Source organism: Gossypium hirsutum, chromosome A02 (genome assembly GCF_007990345.1).
Source record: "Gossypium hirsutum isolate 1008001.06 chromosome A02, Gossypium_hirsutum_v2.1, whole genome shotgun sequence".
In the NCBI taxonomy this organism is placed as follows: Eukaryota; Viridiplantae; Streptophyta; class Magnoliopsida; order Malvales; family Malvaceae; genus Gossypium; species Gossypium hirsutum.
Window position 1 is genome coordinate 95,553,749 of NC_053425.1, and position 21,903 is coordinate 95,575,651.

At 37.4% G+C, this 21,903-nt stretch overlaps 1 protein-coding gene across 1 annotated transcript; it reads right to left on the minus strand.

The window, feature by feature from the left end:
* Positions 1-21,117: 21,117 nt before the first annotated feature.
* Positions 21,118-21,651, minus strand: LOC121211498 (uncharacterized). Its single transcript, XM_041084286.1, has one exon. It carries the CDS (start codon positions 21,649-21,651, stop codon positions 21,118-21,120), a length of 534 nt encoding a protein of 177 aa, XP_040940220.1.
* Between the last annotated feature and the right edge of the window lie 252 nt (positions 21,652-21,903).

Below are 21,903 nucleotides of genomic sequence, written 5' to 3' on the forward strand. Positions count from 1 at the left end.
TTCTCTTCTACTTCCTACCATGGCCGAATGCATCACAACACCATACCATTTCAATTTTGGTCATGGTTAAACAAAGAACTTAATGTCTCACTCAAAAATGCTAAAAAGAAGATTCAAGAGTCATCAATCCACCATCACATGCATCATTACAAAGCTTCACTTTTAGCATGGAAATGACATCAACACCAATCCACCTTAGCCGAATATCATCTCCATGACATAGCAAAGATTTGAACCATGGGCTAGTTAGAACTCAAGCTAACTACTAAAAACATGCATGAGTCTCATGGCACAACATCAAACATACCTTATCCTAGACACAAGTATGGCCGAACCTCCTCCTAATCCTCTTCCAAGCCAAACATGAAGCAAGAGCTCCTTCCTTCTTCCTTAGAACTTTCGGCCAAAAGAAATGGAAAAGGATGGACACTTTTTTTTTCTTTGTTTTCATCATATTCCCTTTCATTATTTTATTACCATGCTCCTTATTTTATTTTTCCTAACATACATCACTAACATAACATGTTTATGACATGTTTCCACCCATAGCATGGCCGGCCACTATGCTTTAATTTGGCTAATTTGACATGCAAGGACAAGCACTTTCCCACATATATTAATAGGCCTCTTTAACACTTGCCTAGCATATTTCTAAATTGTCTCACATAAGTCCCTACTAATAAATTTCACATACACTGACCAAATTAAAGTATGGAACTATCACACAAGCATTTACGCACATCATAAACACAGAATATAACCTTTAATTATTTATAAGACTCGGTTTCGTGGTCCCGAAACCACTTTCCGACTAGGGTCAATTTAGGGCTGTCACACTTTCCCACATATATTAATAGGCCTCTTTAATACTTGCCTAGCATATTTCTAAAATGTCTCACATAAGTCCCTACTAATAAATTTCACATACACTGACCAAATTAAAGTATGGAACTATCACACAAGCATTTACGCACATCATAAACACAGAATATAACCTTTAATTATTTATAAGACTCAGTTTCGTGGTCCCGAAACCACTTTCCGACTAGGGTCAATTTAGGGCTGTCACAACTCTCCCCCACTTAAGAAATTTTCATCCCCGAAAATCTTACCGGTAAATAGGTTTGGGTATTGTTCTTTCATGGCATTCTCGGTTTCCCAAGTAGCTTCTTCTATCCCGTGTTTGAGCCATAACACTTTTACTAAAGGAACCTTTTTGTTTCGTAACTCTTTCACTTCACGAGCTAGGATACGAATCGGCTCTTCTTCATAACTTAGTCGGATTGAATTTCAACCTCTGATGGATTAATTACGTGTGACGGATCAGATCTATAACGTCGAAGCATCGAAACATGAAAGACGTCGTGAATCTTTTCAAGTTCAGAGGACAAAATCAATCTATACACAACTGGACCAACTCATTCGGAGATTTCGTACGGCCCAATGAATCTCGGACTCAACTTGCCCTTACGGCCAAATCTGAGTATCTTTTTCCAAGGTGAAACTTTAAGAAACACTTTATCTCCCACATGATATTCAATGTCCTTTCGTTTCAAATCCGCATATGATTTCTGACGATCTGTGGCTGCCTTCAAACTTTCACGGATTACTTTTACTTTCTGTTCGGCATCTTTAATCAAATCAATTCCAAAAATTTTACTTTCATCGAGCTCGGTCCAAAACAATGGTGTACGGCATTTACGCCCGTACAAAGCCTCGTAAGGTGCCATCTTAATACTTGATTGAAAACTATTGTTGTAAGCGAATTCAATCAAAGGTAAATACCGTTCCCATGAACCACTAAACTCGAGGATGCAACATCTCAACATATCCTCAAGTATCTGAATTATCCGCTCGGATTGACCATCGGTTTGTGGATGAAAAGCGGTGCTAAAATGCAGCTTGGTACCCAAAGCTTCTTGCAATTTCTTCCAAAATCGCGAGGTGAATCTCGGATCTTTATCCGACACGATAGAAATAGGTACCCCGTGTAATCTCACAATCTGAGAAACATACAATTCAGCTAGTTTATCCAATGAAAAATCCGTACGTACGGGGATAAAGTGAGCCGACTTAGTCAGTCTATCCACAACAACCCAAATCGCATCTTTCTTACTTGCCGATACTGGCAACCCAGATACGAAATCCATCGTGACTCGATCCCATTTCCATTCAGGTATCATGATTGGCTGGAGTAAACCCGTAGGCACTTGATGTTCCGCCTTTACTTGCTGACATATTAAACACTTTGAAACAAAATCAGAAATGTCTCGTTTCATACCATGCCACCAAAACTGACGTCTCAGATCGTTGTACATTTTCGTACTCCCCGGGTGAATTGACATTCAGCTACAATGAGCTTCGTTCAGAATCATCAAAATGAGTTCTGAATTTCTTGGAACACACAAACGACTTCTGAACCTCAAACAATCGTCATCATCAATTTGAAACTCTGATTCCATATTCGGAACACATTCAGCCCGTTTTGCAACCAATTCATCATCGCCTTTCTGAGCTTCACGAATTTGATGAATCAACAATGGTTTGGCCTTTAATTCCGCCACTAATACATTGTCGGATAGAATAGAAAAGTGTACATTCATCGCTCGTAAAGCAAACAGTGATTTACGACTTAAGGCATCCGCAACCACATTAGCCTTTCCCGGGTGATAGTCAATGACAAGTTCATAATCTTTCAACAACTCAAGCCAACGCCTTTGTCGCAGATTCAAGTCTCTTTGAGTCATCAAATATTTGAGACTTTTGTGATTCGAATATACATGGCACTTCTCCCCAAATAAGTAGTGTCGCCATATTTCCAAAGCGAATACGATGGCAGCTAGTTCGAGATCATGGGTCGGATAATTTTTCTCATGTGGCTTTAGTTGTCTCGACGCATAGGCCACAACTCGACCTTCTTGCATCAATACGCAACCCAACCCAAGTAGGGAGGCATCACTATAAATGACAAACTCTTTGCCTGATTCGGGCTACACTAGAATTGGAGCTTCAGTCAAATAAGTTTTCAGTTGATCAAAACTTTTCTGACATTTTTCCGTCCATTCGAACTTAACATCTTTTTGAAGTAGCTTCGTCATTGGTGTGGCTATCATCGAGAAACGTTTTACAAACCGTCGGTAGTAACCGGTAAGTCCCAAAAAGCTCCGAACCTCAGTAATATTTCTCGGAGGCTTCCAGTTAAGTATGGCTGAAATTTTGCTCGGGTCAACTCGAATACCCGATGCGGATACCACATGACCCAAGAAGCTAACATCTCTTAACCAGAACTCACACTTACTGAACTTAGCATATAACTGCTTATCCCGTAAAATTTGCAACACTAATCTCAGGTGCTCAGCATGTTCGGTCTCATCTCTTGAAAAGACCAAGATGTCATCAATGAACACAACTACGAACCGGTCCAAATACTGTCTGAAGATCCGATTCATCAAATCCATAAATACCGCCGGGGCATTAGTGAGCCCAAACGGCATCACTAAGAACTCGTAGTGGCCGTATCTCGTTCTGAAAGCAGTTTTGGGTATATCTGAATCTCGAATTCGCAACTGGTAATAACCCGATCTCAAATCTATCTTTGAAAACACTGAGGCTCCCTTTAGTTGATCAAACAAATCATCAATACGCGGTAACGGATATTTATTCTTTATCGTCACTTTATTCAGCTGACGATAGTCAATGCACAACCTCATGGTTCCGTCCTTCTTTTTCACAAACAATACTGGTGCGCCCCAAGGTGAGAAACTTGGTCGAGTGAAACCTCTATCCATCAACTCTTGCAACTGAGCTTTCAACTCTTTTAACTCGGTTGGTGCCATACGATACGGAGCTATCGAAATTGGTGTAGTCCCAGGTACAAGCTCAATACTAAACTCTACCTCCCGAACAGGTGGTAAACCCAGTAATTCTTCGGGAAAAACATCTGGGTACTCACAAACCACCGGCACAGATTCGGGTTTCTTTTCTAATTCTTTGTCATCAAGTACATACGCAAGGTATGCTTCGCACCCCTTTCTTACATATTTCTGAGCCAACATTGATGATATTACAGCTGGCAACCCCTTTAAGTTCGTAGACTCAACTCGGATTATCTCGTTACTTGCGCACCTCAAATCAATAGTCTTGCTTTTGCAATTCACAACTGCATCATGCACGGTCAACCAATCCAAACCAAGAATAACATCAAATTCATCAAACGGCAAAAGCATCAAGTCTGCCGGAAAACAGGAACCTCGAATTACTAGGGGACATTTCTTACACACTTTGTCGACAAGCACGTAACGACCCAAGGGATTTGACACCCGAATTATGAACTCAGTAGACTCAATAGGTAAAGTCTTACTGGATGCTAAGGTTTCACATATATAAGAATGAGTAGAACCAGGGTCAATCAAAGCAATCACATTAGTATCAAAGAGAGTAAAAGTACCGGTAATAACATCTGGCGAGGAAGCATCCTCGCGTGCGCGTATAGCATAAGCCCTAGCAGGAGCACGAGCCTCAGATCTGGTCGTTGCATCTCTAGATCCTCTCTGACCACTACTAGCATTGCCCGTATTTCTAGATGGTCTACCTCGAGCAGTGGTAGCACCCAGTTTCTCACTCTGATTTACATTCTGTTCAGACAACCTGGGCAATCTTTAATAAAGTGGTCAACTGACCCGCACTTGTAACAGGAGCGGTCATGGAATCTACAACTCCCCGAATGCCATTTACCACAATACTGGCACTCCGCTCTGTCTCGACGATCAGTTCCAACACTGGCGACCGAAGTGACTCGTGCACTCACAGGGGGTCGATCGCGATCTCGTCTAAAAAAGCCCGAAGTGTTTCTAGATAGGCCTAAATCATCTCTAAATTTCTTCGATGACTGTTGAAAGGGCCTCCCCGAAGACCTCTTACGAAACTCCTTTGCTCCCATATCAGCTTTTCTTTTCTCCATACTGAGCTCCTCGGCTTTGCAAGCTCGCTCGACGAGTACCACAAATTCTCAGATTTCTAAAATGCCAACAAACAACTTTATATCATCATTCAGTCCATCTTCGAAACGTTTGCACATCACAGCTTCTGAAGAAATGCATTCTCGCGCATACCGGCTAAGCCTCACAAATTTTCGTTCATAGTCGGTAACCGACATGGAACCTTGTTTGAGTTCAAGAAATTCCTTTCGTTTTTGGTCGATGAATCTCTGACTGATATACTTCTTTCGAAACTCGGTTTGGAAGAACTCCCAAGTTACTTGCTCTCTAGGCACAACAGAAGTCAACGTATTCCACCAATAGTAGGCAGAATCACGTAGCAAGGAGATAGTACACTTTAGGCACTCATCGGGTGTGCAAGATAGCTCATCAAGTACCCGGATAGTGTTGTCCAACCAAAATTCAGCTTGCTCGGCATCATCGCTGTCCGTAGCTTTAAATTCAGTAGCCCCGTGTTTTCGGATTCTGTCAACTGGGGGCTTATTTGACCTTATTTGGTCAGTTACCGGAGGTATTGTAGGTGCGGGGGTGGCATTAGTCGGGAATGGAGGTTGTGGAACAGCCGTATTAGTTCGAATGTATTGGTTGAACCAATCATTCATCACGCTATAGAAAGCTTGTCTAGCTTCATCATTCGGATTACTAGCAATAGGTTGAGAGTCCGCCGGAGCTGTCCCTTGTGCGGGAGCAGGCGGTACACTCTCAAGATCATCAGCTACCGCTCGGTCGGGATCGGGATCCATTACTATAAATACACACATTTGCAAATGTCAGAAATCACCAAACTATCAAATAATCACATAATGGCATGTATAGCTAGACCCAAACGTAGTGCGGTAGTCCTAGAATCGACTAAACCGTAGCTCTGATACCAATATAATTGTAACACCCCGTACCCGAGACCGTTGCCGGAGTCGGACACGAGGGGTTAACGGGCTTAATCCACTTATTTTCACAGTCCATTTGAAAATTTTCCAGACAAGCTGGTTACTGCATCACTATCGCCTTAAAAATCATATCTTGAGTTTCAAAATTCAAAAACCAGTTTCGTAAATTTTTCCTGAAACTAGACTCATATGTTCACGTAAAAAATATTTTCTAGAATTTTTGGTCAAGCCAATTAGTACAGTTTATTAGTTAAAGTCTCCCCTATTTTAGGGTTTGACTACACTGACCTTTGCGCATTACGACTTGGATATCTCCCTGTACAAGGTTTTAATACTGATTCTGTTTGTTTCCATAGAAACTAGACTCGAAAAGGAATCTATACATATATTGCATGACTTCTAATTATCTCTGGTTAATTTATAATGAATTTCCAAAGTCGGAATAGAGAATCCAGAAACTGTTCTGGCCCTGTCTCACGAAAACTTAAATATCTCATAATATATTGTTCATATGATCGTTTCGTTACTTTTCTATGAAAATAGATTAATCAATGTTCAATTACATAATTTATTCACTATTTAGTTCCATTCCTACTATTTTTAGTGATTTTTCACATTCACGTCGCTGCTGCTATCAGCATCTATTTTTAAGGTAGACTTTACCTATTACATAGTTTCCATGATTCAACTAGCCCTTTTTGCATAAATAGCACAAAATATGATCATGATTAACCATTCCAATGGCTAATCGTTCCCAAACATTTCCATACCTCTTAATGAACATCATACAAGACGATTATAAAATTAAGCTCAAAGTGTATATAAGCCATTTTCGCATGGCTATCCAAATTTATACAAAACCAAAGGGTCCATGACCAACAACGAAAAGGGTAGTCCTATACATGCCATTTCAATGTTCAACCAAAAGTGTACCAAAAGGGGCTTTGATAGTGTGGGAGACTTCGACTTCAATAATCCCGAGTCCGATAGCTGACGAACCAAAATCTATAAAACATAAATTCATAGAACGGAGTAAGCATTTAATGCTTAGTAAGTTTTGAGCAATGAAATTAAGCACAATTGAAGTGTGGCATTCATATAACTAAACGGATAATTCCATATATACATATTCTCAAATCATTCCTACTTCACATTCCAACCCCTATATTCATACATAAGGGATCATCTTAGTCAAAGGCCAGAAGCTCATTACTCGACTGAGCGAATAATATTCGAAAGAAATCAACTATTCCAATGCACATACGAAACATACCTCATTGTTGGGATTTTACGAGCGTATTAATTGAAATTATTACAGCAAGATCGCTCATTCCCAAATCACGTACCTTCGGAATTTAACCGCATATAGCTACTCGCTCAAATGCCTTCGAGACATAGCCCGGTTATAGTAACTCGCACCAATGCTTTCGGGACTTAGCCCGGATTTGGTAACTCGCACAAATGCCTTCGGGACTTAGCCCGGAATTAGTAACTCGCACAAAAGCCTTCGGGACTTAGCCCGGATTTGGTAACTCGCACAAATGCCTTCGGGACTTAGCCCGGTTATCATCCGAATATCCATACACATATCAATAAATCATGACACATCTATATTTCATTTTCATAACTAGGATTCAATCACAAGTCGCTTATTGAGCATAATCATTTTCGGCTCAATAGCCACATACAAAGAGCATGATTTTGATTTGCTTAAAACATGATCTAATCAAATCATAATCTAAGTTCCATTACTCGAAAACTTACCTCGGATGTGGTCGAACGTTTTCGGCGGCTATTCGATAACTTTTTCCTTTCCCTTATCCAACTGTGGTCCTCTAAGCTCTTGAGCTAATTCAAACAAATTTAACTTATTAAAGTCTCATTATGCTAGCTTATGGCTGAATATGACAAGGAGCTTGATAGGTCATATGGCCACCTTTTAGCTCAAATACACAATGGTCATGCGCATTTTTAATCACATTAAGCAATTTAACACAATTCATTTGAACATCAAAAGAGAACCTCAAGGTACTTAGCCCATACATACATTAGGCATTCAAGTCACATATATATATGGAAATCATGAATCAAACTCAACATTTTAGCCCACACTCTCTTTTAGCCGATTATCTAAGCCAAGATAAAAGCATCAATATGCTTGCCTCTAACCGAACACATGCAACACCAACCTATCTCATGTGGCCGAATATACATGTCTAGGTTGAGGCCGAGTATATGCTTAATACTTCCTACAAATATGGTTACTTGTATTGACTACATACCATTTTGTTTCAAATTCAAAACTCGGCTAATACACATATACACACTAGTAAATCAAACACTAACATTTGCACTTCACCTTACTACCATTTCTCATCTAAATAACGTGAACAACAACCACATTTCTCTTCTACTTCCTACCATGGCTGAATGCATCACAACACCATACCATTTCAATTTTGGTCATGGTTAAACAAAGAACTTAATGTCTCACTCAAAAATGCTAAAAAGAAGATTCAAGAGTCATCAATCCACCATCACATGCATCATTACAAAGCTTCACTTTTAGCATGGAAATGACATCAACACCAATCCACCTTAGCCGAATATCATCTCCATGACATAGCAAAGATTTGAACCATGGGCTAGTTAGAACTCAAGCTAACTACTAAAAACATGCATGAGTCTCATGGCGCAACATCAAACATACCTTATCCTAGACACAAGTATGGCCGAACCTCCTCCTAATCCTCTTCCAAGCCAAACATGAAGCAAGAGCTCCTTCCTTCTTCCTTAGAACTTTCGGCCAAAAGAAATGGAAAAGGATGGACACTTTTTTTTCTTTGTTTTCATCATATTCCCTTTCATTATTTTATTACCATGCTCCTTATTTTATTTTTCCTGACATACATCACTAACATAACATGTTTATGACATGTTTCCACCCATAGCATGGCCGGCCACTATGCTTTAATTTGGCTAATTTGACATGCAAGGACAAGCACTTTCCCACATATATTAATAGGCCTCTTTAACACTTGCCTAGCATATTTCTAAATTGTCTCACATAAGTCCCTACAATAAATTTCACATACACTGACCAAATTAAAGTATGGAACTATCACACAAGCATTTACGCACATCATAAACACAGAATATAACCTTTAATTATTTATAAGACTCGGTTTCGTGGTCCCGAAACCACTTTTCGACTAGGGTCAATTTAGGGCTGTCACACCTACATAATGGGAGTAATATCTTAGGCCATTTGATTGAGTGAGACTAGAAATGCATGGCCATGCTCAAATAAGTTGATATGAGATGTCATACTTATTTGTGTATCATAGTTCACTTAAGGTATCAAGAAACATGGGATGGACTATGCAAGTGTGACTATTCCATGACTTGTGTCCATTCCAAAGATATAGGACTTAAGGATTAATGCATGAAAGGTTAATCACAAAAGGTTATGTCGAATCATGACTTCCCGTAACTTAGGTAGCAATGATGCATTGCTAGATGCCACTCATTGTTTGTAACATTAGAATCTTTCTAATATTACTGCTAAGGTTACAAGAACCTATAGGGTCACACCCTATGGTTGAAATGAACGGAGTAAAACATAGTTGGTATTGTATTCTGATTGTCAGATGAATTAAATTAATTATAGAATTAATTTAATTGGGCAATCAAATTGTTGAACATACTATACGTACAAAGATGTTGTACACATAATAAGTACATAATTTCATTAGTATATGAATTTGGTTCATATATATGTTTAAATAAATATAGTTTACCGAAATCTTTATTATAATTAATGTAATTATAATTTTCGGTTACACATTATTATATTTATTTTAATGATGACTATTATGTTCAGATTAATTTTAATGAATTAATACTCATTAAAAAGATATACCAATTAAAAGGGTGTTATATATGGCAAGGGTAAAAATCTTAAAGAGATAATATATAAATAAGCCCGAAACTATGCTAAAGGGTCTAGCAGTCGTCAAGCATAAAAATCACTGAAATAGTTTCTGAGGTTTTTCTACCGTTTATTGTCAACTGGGTGGACTACGTAGAGGCTGACATTGGAAAGGTTGTGGCTTGGTTCGATAGTGGTTCAGGATTCCCGTTGCCTAGGCATCGATGTCTACTCAGATTGAAGTTTCGGTAATTTCGAAACCTTTTATCACCCCGATACGTTCCTTACACATGGATCCATGGTTTGGATCGCCGGAATGTTTTTAATTATTTTATTTTTTCGCTGCGCCTTGGAGGCACCGACGTTCCAACATATGGGTCTTTCCTACTAGCAAGGTTAAACAACATTCATACAACAATTTTCAACCAATTCCATGCTCAAAACATATTTCATTACAACTAAATCATCATCATTCAACAACCCATTCAAAAACCATACCAAAACTTACACCATTTGCTAGCCAACTCTCATGGCATAACATATATTTACAAATCAAAACTTAATACATAGACCTTCTAGCCTATACATGCCATATTTTAAAGTATTTGCATATTCAAAAGTACCAAAATGAGTTCGATAGTGTGATGAAGATCCTCGACTATCCCCGAGCCTTCAGTAGCTACGATAACTGTAAAATAGACAGAAATCACACAGAGTAAGCTACAAAGAGCTTAGTGAGCCAAATACAATTGGTTTAACTACTAAAGCTTATAAGTACAATTCAACCATAAAGATTCATAGCCATTTCATAGAATAATTCATAAGCTTAACCATGCTCCTTTGTCTGCTTATATGTCATGCTTCATTTCCAAATTCCATACGTATTTCACAAAGACAGAGTCTTTCATATTAAAAAATTTAGTACTATACAAACGTACCTGTATAGGTTATACATTTCAATAACTCATTCTCATATTTCGTACTCTATCATCAGATAGTTCAGAAACGATACCAATACTCACAAACAAGTACAATGCCAACGTCCCAGATGTGGTCTTACATGTAATTCAATATCGATGTCTCTGTCCCAGACAGGGCCTTACATGAAATCAGATACAATGCCAATGTCCCAGACATGGTCTTATACGTAAATCACAATCGAGGCCTGTGTCCCAGACACGGTCTTACACGATATTTCAGATAGATGTCAACGTTCCTTTAGAAGCATACGGATCTTTTCAGATACCAACATATTAACAGAATTTACTCAAAAGGTATTCATCAGGCTCTCAAGGCCATCAAATACAAATTAAAGTTTGGATATGCAGAATTTAGTCAATTTAACACGTAATTGTAATTTGATTTACCACGTACAAATTTCAGACGGAACGAGTCGACTATTCAACTATTTTGGACTTCCCTCGATCTAAGTCTGATTTTCTTTATTCTTGATCTAATACAATTCAAATTCAACCAATCAATCATTCATTTCACTCAAAATAATCTATGAACACATATTTACGACACTTTTAATTTTAGCCCTTACATTTTCACACTTTGACAATTTAGTCTATTTTTCACAAAATCACAAATATGCAAAATTCACCAAGACTATAGCTTGGCCGAATATACATGGCTTCCATACAAACCCAAATAACATATTTAATTCACAATTTACCCTTCAAAACCTCATTTTCACAAATTAGCTCAAATAGCTCTATTTCATCAAAATTCAAAGACAAAACTTATAAATCATCTACCAAGCCTTCATAATTCATCCATAAACATTTCAAAACTCATGATATCCACAATGGCATTTCATGAAATCTTTAACAGAAATAGAAATTCAGACATGGGTTTTGAAGAACACGAAGCAACGATCACAGAAACGTAGAAATTATCAAAAATCGAACAAATTTCATACCTCAATTTAGCTACCAAAATGTCGAATGTACAAAAGCTTCAAACCCTTCTTTCTTTTTCTAATTTTCGGCTATCATGGAATATGGCTACCTTTTGTTTTGTTTTTATTTTAATTAACATTATTTCACCTTTTACTAATTTGCCCATGGTATGTACCATTAAATTTCTACCAACTAATGTCCATCATTGTCTACCATTAATATAAATGGTAAATTTGACATGCAAGGACCTTTATTTTAAAAGCCAAGCCAAATATGTGCTTTAACATTTAGCACTCAACTTTTATACTTTACGTGATTTAATCCTTTTTCATAATTAAGCACAGAAACAAGCAAACTAAATCACAGAAATTTCGCAAATGTAATTTCACATATCACAGACATAGAAAATAACATTAAAATATTTTTTAGAATCGGTTACGTGGTCTCGAAATCACTGTTCCGACTAGGGTCAAAACCGGACTGTTACAATTCTCTCCTTTAGGGATTTTTGTCCCTGAAAATCTTACTGTTAAACAGATTCAGATATAGTTGCCACATTGAATCTTCAGGCTCCCACGTAGCCTCTTCAACACCGTGACGATGCCACATCACTTTGACTAAAGGAATTTTCTTATTTCATAACTCTTTAACCTCACGGGCTAAAATGCGAATCGGCTTTTCTTCGTAAGTTATATTAGATTGGATTTCAATCTCAGAAGGGGATATCACATGAGACGAATCAGATCTGTATCGTCGAAGCATTGATATGTGAAATACATTATGTATCTTTTCTAACTCAGATGGTAGCGTCAACCTATAAGAAACCGGCCCAACTCGCTCTATGATTTCATACGGTCCGATGAACCTCAGACTCAACTTCCCTTTTTCTACCAAATTGGAACAATTTCTTCCACGAAGAAACTTTCAGAGACACTTTATCACCAATCTCAAATTCAATATCTTTTCGTTTTAAATCCGCATAAGATTTCTGACGATCAGAGGCAGCTTTTAGACTATCTCGTATTCCTTTCACTTTTTGTTCTGTTTCTTTTATCAGATCAACACCGTAAATCTTATTCTCACTGAGCTCAGACCAGTATAATAGAGTTCTACACTTTCTACCGTATAGGGCTTCGTACGGTGCCATTTTGATGCTCGATTGAAAACTGTTATTATAAGCAAATTCAATCAAAGGTAAATATTGTTCCCACGTACCTTCAAACTCAAGAATGCAACATCTCAACATATCCTCGAATATCTGAATAATCTGTTTAGATTGACCATCTGTTTGCGGATGAAAAGCAGTGCTAAAATGCAATTTAGTACCTAGAGCATCTTGCAATTTCTTCCAGAATCGCGATGTAAATCTCGGATCTCTATCAGACACTATCGACAATGGTACACCATGCAATCTCACGATATCAGAAATATAAAGCTCAACTAACTTATCAAGTGAGGAATCAGATCGTACTGGAATAAAATAAGTTGACTTCGTCAATCTGTCAACTACAACCCAGATCGAATCTTTCTTTCTCGGAGACAGAGGCAAACCCGAAACAAAATCCATGGTCACTCGATCACATTTCCACTCCGGAATCATAATCGGTTGTAATAACCTAGATGGAACCTGATGTTCAGCTTTAACTTGTTGACAGATTAAACATTTAGAAACAAAATCAAAGATATCTGTTTTCATTCCAGACCACCAATAATGTTGTTTCAAGCCATTATACATTTTCGTACTTCTCAGATGTACCGAAAATCTACTCCTGTGAGCTTCACTCAAAATTGTTTGAATCAACTCTGGATTTCTCGGAGCACAAAGTCTATTTCTGAACCTTAGAGTCATCAACATCTATTCGGAATCCTGAATCAGAATCAGAATTACACTGAGTTCGTTTAGCCATAATATCATTATCAATTTTCTGAGCTTCGATAATCTGTTGCAAGAATAAGGGCCTTGCTTTTAATTCAGCTAAAACTGAACCACCATCAAACAGAACTAAATGAGCATTCATTGCACTCAAAGCAAATAACGATTTTTGACTCAAAGCATCAGCAACAACATTCGTTTTTCCCGGGTGATAATCAATCACAAGTTCGTAGTCTTTTAACAGTTCTAACCATCTTCTCTGTCGCAGATTTAAATCCTTTTGCATCATTAAATACTTTAAACTTTTGTGATCAGAAAACATGTGACATTTCTCACCAAACAGATAGTGACGCCAGATCTTCAAACCGAACACAATGGCAGCTAACTCAAGATCGTGTGTCGGATAGTTCTTCTCATGCGGCTTCAACTATCTTAAAGCATAAGCAACAACTTTTCCTTCTTGCATTAAAACACAACCTAGTCCGTTCAACGAAGCATCGCTGTAAACAACAAATTCTTTACCTGACTCAGGTTGTACCAACACTGGAGCTTCAGTTAACAGGGCTTATAACTGATCAAAACTTTTCTGACATTTCTCAGACCATTCAAATTTCACATCTTTTTGAAGCAATTTTGTCAACAGAATAGTTATCACAGAGAAATCTTTTACAAATCGTCTGTAATAACCGGCAAGTCCCAGAAAACTACGAACTTCAGATACATTCCTTGGAGGCTTCCAATCCAGAATAGCTGAAATTTTGCTCAGATCAGCTCGGATACCAAATGCTAATACAATATAACCCAAGAAATCAACTTCTCGCAACCAGAATTCACATTTACTAAACTTTGCATACAACTGTTTATCTCGCAGAGTTTGTAGCACTATTCTCAGATGCTCGGCATGCTCAGTTTCATCACGTGAATAAATCAATATATCATCAATGAATACAACAACAAATTGATCTAAATACGGTCTGAAAATTCTATTCATCAAAAATTCGTTAATCCAAAAGGTATAACTAAAAATTCATAATGCTCGTACCTTGTTTTGAAAGTAGTTTTCGGAATGTGAGAGTCCTTTACTCGCAACTGATAGTAACCCAATCACAAATCTATCTTTGAAAACACAGTGGCACCTTTCAACTGATCGAGTAAGTCATCAATTCTGGGCAGAGGATATTTATTCTTTATAGTCACTTTCTTAAGCTGACGGTAATCAATACACATTCTCATTATGCCATCTTTCTTTTTCAAAAACAGAACAGGAGCACCCCGTGGTGAAAGACTCGGTCTAGCAAACCCTCAATCGGTCAATTCTTGCAACTGAGATTTTAATTCATTTAACTCTTTCGGAGCCATTCTATACGGAGCTATCAAAATCGGAGTAGTACCAGGTACTAATTCAATGCCAATCTCAACTTCTCGAATCAGAGGCAAACCCGGCAGTTCTTCAGGAAACACATCAGAAAATTCGCAAACAACGGGCACTGATTGAACTTTCCTATCATTCACTTTCGAGTCTAACACTTAAGCTAAGTAGGCTTCATAGCGTTTCTTCACAAATTTTCGTACTTTCATTACAGATATCACAGCTGGTAATCCATTCAGATCGCTAGACTCAATTCTAACTATCTCATCATTCTTACACCTCAAATGAATGACTTTTCGTTTACAATTCATAATAGCATCATGCAGAGTTAACCAATCCATTCCCAAAATTATATCAAATTCATCAAAAGGCAAAAGCATCAGATCAGCAGGAAAACAGACATCTCGAATCATTAACGGGCAATTCTTGCAGACTTTATCAACTAGGACACTTTTGCCTAAGGGGTTCGATACTCTAATTACGAATTCAGTAGACTCTACAGAAAAAGTCTTATTATGCACTAAATTTATACAGATATAAGAATGTGTTGATCCAGGGTCTATCAATGCAATCACAGAAGTATCAAAAAGAGTAAAAGTACCAGTAATCAAGTCTGGAGACGAGGCTTCCTCACGAGCTCGGATAGCATAGGCTCTGGCAGGTGCTCTGGCCTCAGATCTAACAGCAGTATCCCTAGTAGCTCTTTGACCACCGCTAACATTTCCCGTATTTCTGGAAGGTCTACCTCTAGCTGAGGTGTTGCTCGGTCTCGGATTCTATACATTCTCTTGCTCAACAGGTTCAAAACAATCTCTTACATAATGGTCCAGAGATCCACTTCGAAAACAGGCTCAGTCATTCAATCTACAATTTCTCGGATATCTTTTACCACAGTGTTTACATTCAGGTCTCTCAGACTGGACATTCCCGACACTTGCAGCAGAAGTATTAGGAGTTCTGAAATTCGAATGCGATCTAGCTCGATCTCGGTTCGAATGTCCCACATTAGTATTTGAACGGCTCTGATCATCTCGGAATTTCTTTGACACAAACTGAAATGATCTACTCGAAGATCTCTTTCTAGCATCTCTAGCTTCAGAATCAGCTTTTCTTTTCCCTTTACTTAATTCTTTAGCTTTACAAGCCGCTCAACCAGCACTACTATTTCTTTAATTTCCAAAATCTCAACTAATAGACGGATATCTTCGTTTAGTCCATCTTTAAACCTTTTGCATATTATTGCTTCATTCGATACACATTCCTGAGCATACTAACTCAATCTCACAAATTCACGTTCGTATTTAGTAACAGACATACGGCCTTGCTTAAGCCCAAGAAACTCTTTGCGTTTCTGATCGATGAATCTTTGACTGATATATTTCTTTCGAAATTCAGCTTGGAAGAAATCCCACGTAACTCGTTCACTCAGAACCATAGATGTTAAAATTTTTCACTAATGATACGCCGTATCTCTCAGAAGTGAAATGGCACATTTTATACATTCCTCAGGATTTAGAGACATTTCATCAAACACTCGTATTATATTATCTAACCAGAATTCGGCTCTTTTAGCATCATCATTTGTTGTATCTCGGAACTCTTCAGCCCCATACTTTCTAATCTTATCAACTGGTGGTTTACTAGACTGAACCGGATTCACAGAGGACATGACAGGAACTTCAAAAAGATTAACCGAGGGTGGAGGTTGTTGTACAATCGGATTGATTCTAATGTATTGGGTGAACCATTCATTCATCATCTAATAGAAGGCTTGCTTAGCCTCACCATCACAGCTACTCGTAGCCGGTCTAGAATCAGCTTGCACTGTTCCTTGTGCGGGAGCAGGTGCATTACTTTCTACATCGTCAGCTACAGCTCTATCGGGATCCATTTGCTACATAAAAGCACATTTCAATGTCAATGGTCATCACACTATCACAGATTCAGATATATTGCATATATATCTAGACTCACATACGCTATGGTAGTCCTAAAATCGACTAAACCATAGCTCTGATACCAAATAAATGTAACACCTTATCCCGTATCTGTCGCCGGAATAGGTAAGGGGCACTACCAGACAGACAGAACATTTCAGACCAATTCAAAATCACAGATATCATATAACATTATTGCATAAGCAATCACCTTTTAAGATGGTCTACGAGACCTGAAACATACTTTTAATGACAGTCGAAATTAAACTGAACACATTCATAAGTTTCAGAACTCAAAAAAATTTTCAATTCTATTAAGGTCACACGTCCTTGTAACCAGGCCGTGTGCCTCACATGGGCACCAGACACACCCATGTGAACCAGCCGTGCCAAACTAGGCATACATACTGACTTTCACCCACGGCCAATAGGCACGCCCGTGTGCTATAGCCATGTGATACTTAGCTAGCTACTGACCTGAGCCCACGGCCATAAGACACGCTCATGTACTATAGCCGTATGGATCTTGAGAGGTTACTGATTTTCTTACACGGACACAAGGCACGTCCGTGTCCCCTGACTGTGTGGCACAATGCAGGCTTGGTTTAAGCCAACTTGCCACCCCTATATGGGTCTTTCCTAATAGCAAGGTCAAACAACATTCATACAACAATTTTCAACCATGCTCAAAACATACTTCATTACAACTAAATCATCATCATTCAACAACCCATTCAAAAACCATACTAAAACTTACACCATTTGCTAGCCATCTCTCAATGCATAACATATATTTACAAATCAAAACTTAATACATAGACCTTCTAGCCTATACATGCCATATGTTAAAGTATTTACACTTTCTAAAGTACGAAAATGAGTTCGATAGTGTAGTGACGATCCTCGACTATCCCCGAGCCTTCAGTAGCTATGATAACTGTAAAATAGACAGAAATCACACAGAGTAAGCTACAAAGAGCTTAGTAAGCCAAATATAATTGGTTTAACTACTAAAGCTTATAAGTACAATTCAACCATAAAGATTCATAGCCATTTCATAAAATAATTCATAAGCTTAACCATGCTTCTTTGTTTGCTTATATGCCATGCTTCATTTCCAAATTCCATACATATTTCACAAAGACAGAGTCTTTCATATTCAGAAATTTAGTACTATACAAACGTACCTGTATAGGTTATACATTTCATATACTCATTCTCATATTTCATACTCTATCATCAGACAGTTAAGAAATGATACCGATACTCACAAAAAAGTACAATGCCGACGTCTCGGACATGGTCTTACATGCAATTCAATATCGATGCCTCTGTCCTAGACAGGGTCTTACACGAAATCAGATACGATGTCAATGTCCCAAACATGGTATTATACGTAAATCTCAATTAAAAACTGTGTCCCAAACATGGTCTTTCACGATATCTCAGATAGATGTCAATGTTCTTTTAAAAGCTTACAGAGCTTTTCGGATACCAACATATTAATAGAATTTACTCAAAAAGTATATTCATCAGGCTCTCAAGGTCATCCAATACAAATTAAAGTTTTTATATGCAGAATTTAGTAAGTTTAACATGTAATTGTAATTTGACTTACCTCGTACGGATTTCAGATGGAACGAGTCGACTATTCAACTATTTTGGAATTCCCTTGATCAAAGTCTGATTTTCTTTATTCTTGATCTAATACAATTCAAATTCAACCATTCAATCATCACTCAAAATAATCCATGAACACATATTTACGGCACTTTTCATTTTAGCCCTTACATTTTCACACTTTGACAATTTAGTCTATTTTTCACACAATCACAAATATGCAAAATTCACCAAGACTATAGCTTGGCCGAATATACATGGCTTCCATACTAGCCCAAATAACATATTTAATTCACAATTTAGTCCTTCAAAACCTCATTTTCACAAATTAGGTCAAATAGCTCTATTTCATCAAAATTCAAAGATAAAACTTATAAATCATCTACCAAGCCTTCATAATTCATCCATAAACATTTCAAAACTCATGATATCCACAATGGCATTTCACGAAATCTTTAATAGAAATAGAAATTCAGACATGGGTTTTGAAGAACACGAAGCAACGATCACAGAAACATAGAAATGATCAAAAATCGAACAAATTTCATACCTCAATTTAGCTACCAAAGTGCTGAATGTACAAAAGCTTCAAACCCTTCTTTCTTTTTCTGATTTTCGACTATCATGCATGATAATATGGCTACCTTTTGTTTTGTTTTTATTTTAATTAACGTTATTTCACCTTTTACCAATTTGCCCATGGCATATACCATTAAATTTCTACCAACTAATGTCCATCATTGTCTACCATTAATATAAATGGTAAATTTGACATGCAAGGACCTTTATTTTAAAAGCCAAGCCAAATAGGTGTTTTAACATTTATCACTCAACTTTTAGACTTTACGCGGTTTAATCCTTTTTCATAATTAAGCACAGAAACAGGCAAACTAAATCATAGAAATTTTGAAAATGTAATTTCACATATCACAGACACAGAAAATAACATTAAAATATTTTTTAGAATCGATTACGTGGTCTCGAAACCACTATTTTTACTAGGGTCAAAATCAGACTTTACACACAATTTATACAGATGTGTCTCTAAATGGGTTAGGATGCATGCTTATGCAAAGAGGTAAGGTCATAGCTTACGCATCACGCCAACTGAAGCCTTATGAAAAGAACTATCCTACGCATGATCTGGAATTAGCAACAGTGATATTAGCATTTAAACTATAGAGACATTATTTGTATGGTGATAAATTTCATATATTCTTTGTTCACAAAAGTCTCAAGTACTTGATGACTCAGAAGGACTTGAATTTACACCAAAAGAGATGGTTAGAGCTGTTAAAAGATTATGACTTGATTGTTGAGTATAAATATAGTGGCGGATTCTTTGAGTAGGAAGACTATAGCAACCTTGCTGTCTCTTCGAGTTAAGGTGACCATGTCTGATAATGGTGCCTTGATGGCAGAATTAGTCATGCAACCAACATATCTTTCACAGATACTAGACGAACGGTGTAATCGGTTCAAACAAATAATAGAGTCTGGAAAAGTAGTAAACTTTAGTATAGGAATATATGGCAAGCTAAGGTTCGGGAACATAATGTTTATAGCAGTGGGAAACGAATTGCGTAAAGAGGTGCTTAAAGAAGCTAATCAAAAACCTTTTTCTCTGCACCTTAGAAGCTTCAAAATATACAGAGATTTGAAGGGCTCTTATTGGTGGCTTAGCATTAAAAGGGAAATTACAGAGTATGTTTCAACTTGTTTGACTTGTCAGATAGTCAAGGTTTAACATCAAGTTCCTTTAGATAAACTATATCATTTGGAAATTCCAGAATGGAAATGGGATAGGATTACAATATATTTTGTATTGAGATTACCCCTCATTCCATCCAAGAAGATTTCTATTTAGGTTTTTGTGGATCAACTTACAAAGTTAGGTCATTTTCTACCAATGAATACCATCTATTCTCTATGATTCTTGACTTACCAAATTTCCCGCTACTCGTCTATGATTCTCGACATTCCCTTCTCTCGCGACGGCCTAGCATCGTCTTTAGCCATGTTTGGTAATTCAATAATAAAAATTATATCAGTTTACACTCAATTCACATCCAAATACATATCCACTCATATTTTGCATTATATTTAATTTAGTCAGATTAGGTAATCCATCCAGTTTATCAGATTCAACATGAAGTAATTCACCACTCTCACATTTCAATACAATATATTTCTGCTTACAATTCACCACTGCATCATATTGGGTTAACCAATCCATTCCCAAAATCACATCAAATTCACCAAATGGAAATAACATCAAGTCAACCGAAAAGCAATAACCTTTTACCATCAACGGATAGTTTTTACAAACTTTATCCATTATAACACACTGGCCTAAGGGGTTTGAAACTTTAACCACAAATTCAGTAAATCCAACAGGTAAATTTTTAAAAGTCACTAAGTTCGTACATATGTATGAATGTATGGAACCAGGATCAACCAAAGTAATAATATCAGTATCAAGTAGAGAAAATGTACTAGTAATGACGTCTGGTGCAGAGGCATCTTCTCTAGCATGAATAGCATATGTTTTTGCAGGTGCTCGTGCCTCAGATATAACTGTTGTATCCCTGGTAGTTCCTCAACTACCACTAACATTACCAGGATAACGGGGTAGTCTGCCTCTCGAAACAGGATTACTAGGCTTTGGAGCTAGTTCTATTTCTTTTTCAACCCTTTTGGGATAATCTCTGCGAAAATGGTCAAGTGAACCACATCCAAAACAAGCTTCGCTTCTAGATCGACATTCCCCATTATGAAATTTGTTACAATGTTTACATTTTGGTTTGGGATTACCAACACTACCCATACTGGTCACAGATGAAGATGAAAACCTCGGGTTAGAACATTGAGAGCCCCGCTCTCTTCCGGAATATCCCATAGAGATGGTAACACGATCATAATACCTTTTTAATTTCTTAGAAGTAAATGATTGTAACTTACCCATAGTTCTTTTTCCAGAAACCTGAGCCTCTCTTTCAACTTGTTTCTTCTCTTTACTTAATTCTTCAACTTTGTGTGCTCGATCGGTTAATATCGTAAATTCTCTTATTTTGAGAATTTCAATCAATAACCTGATATCCTCATTTAAACCCTCTTCAAAGCGTTTACACATCTCAGCCTCGGTTAGAACCCATCATCTTGCATATTTGCTCAGCCGAACAAATTCTCGTTCATATTCAGACACGGTCATATTTCCTTGTTTAAGCTCTAGAAATCTTTCTTTTTCTAATCCATGAATCACTAACTAACATATTTCTTTTTAAATTCGGCCTGGAAAAATTCCCACGTAACATTCTCTCTCGGTACAACTGAAGTTATGGTATTCCACCAATGATAAGTTGTATCATTCAGTAAAGATACTACA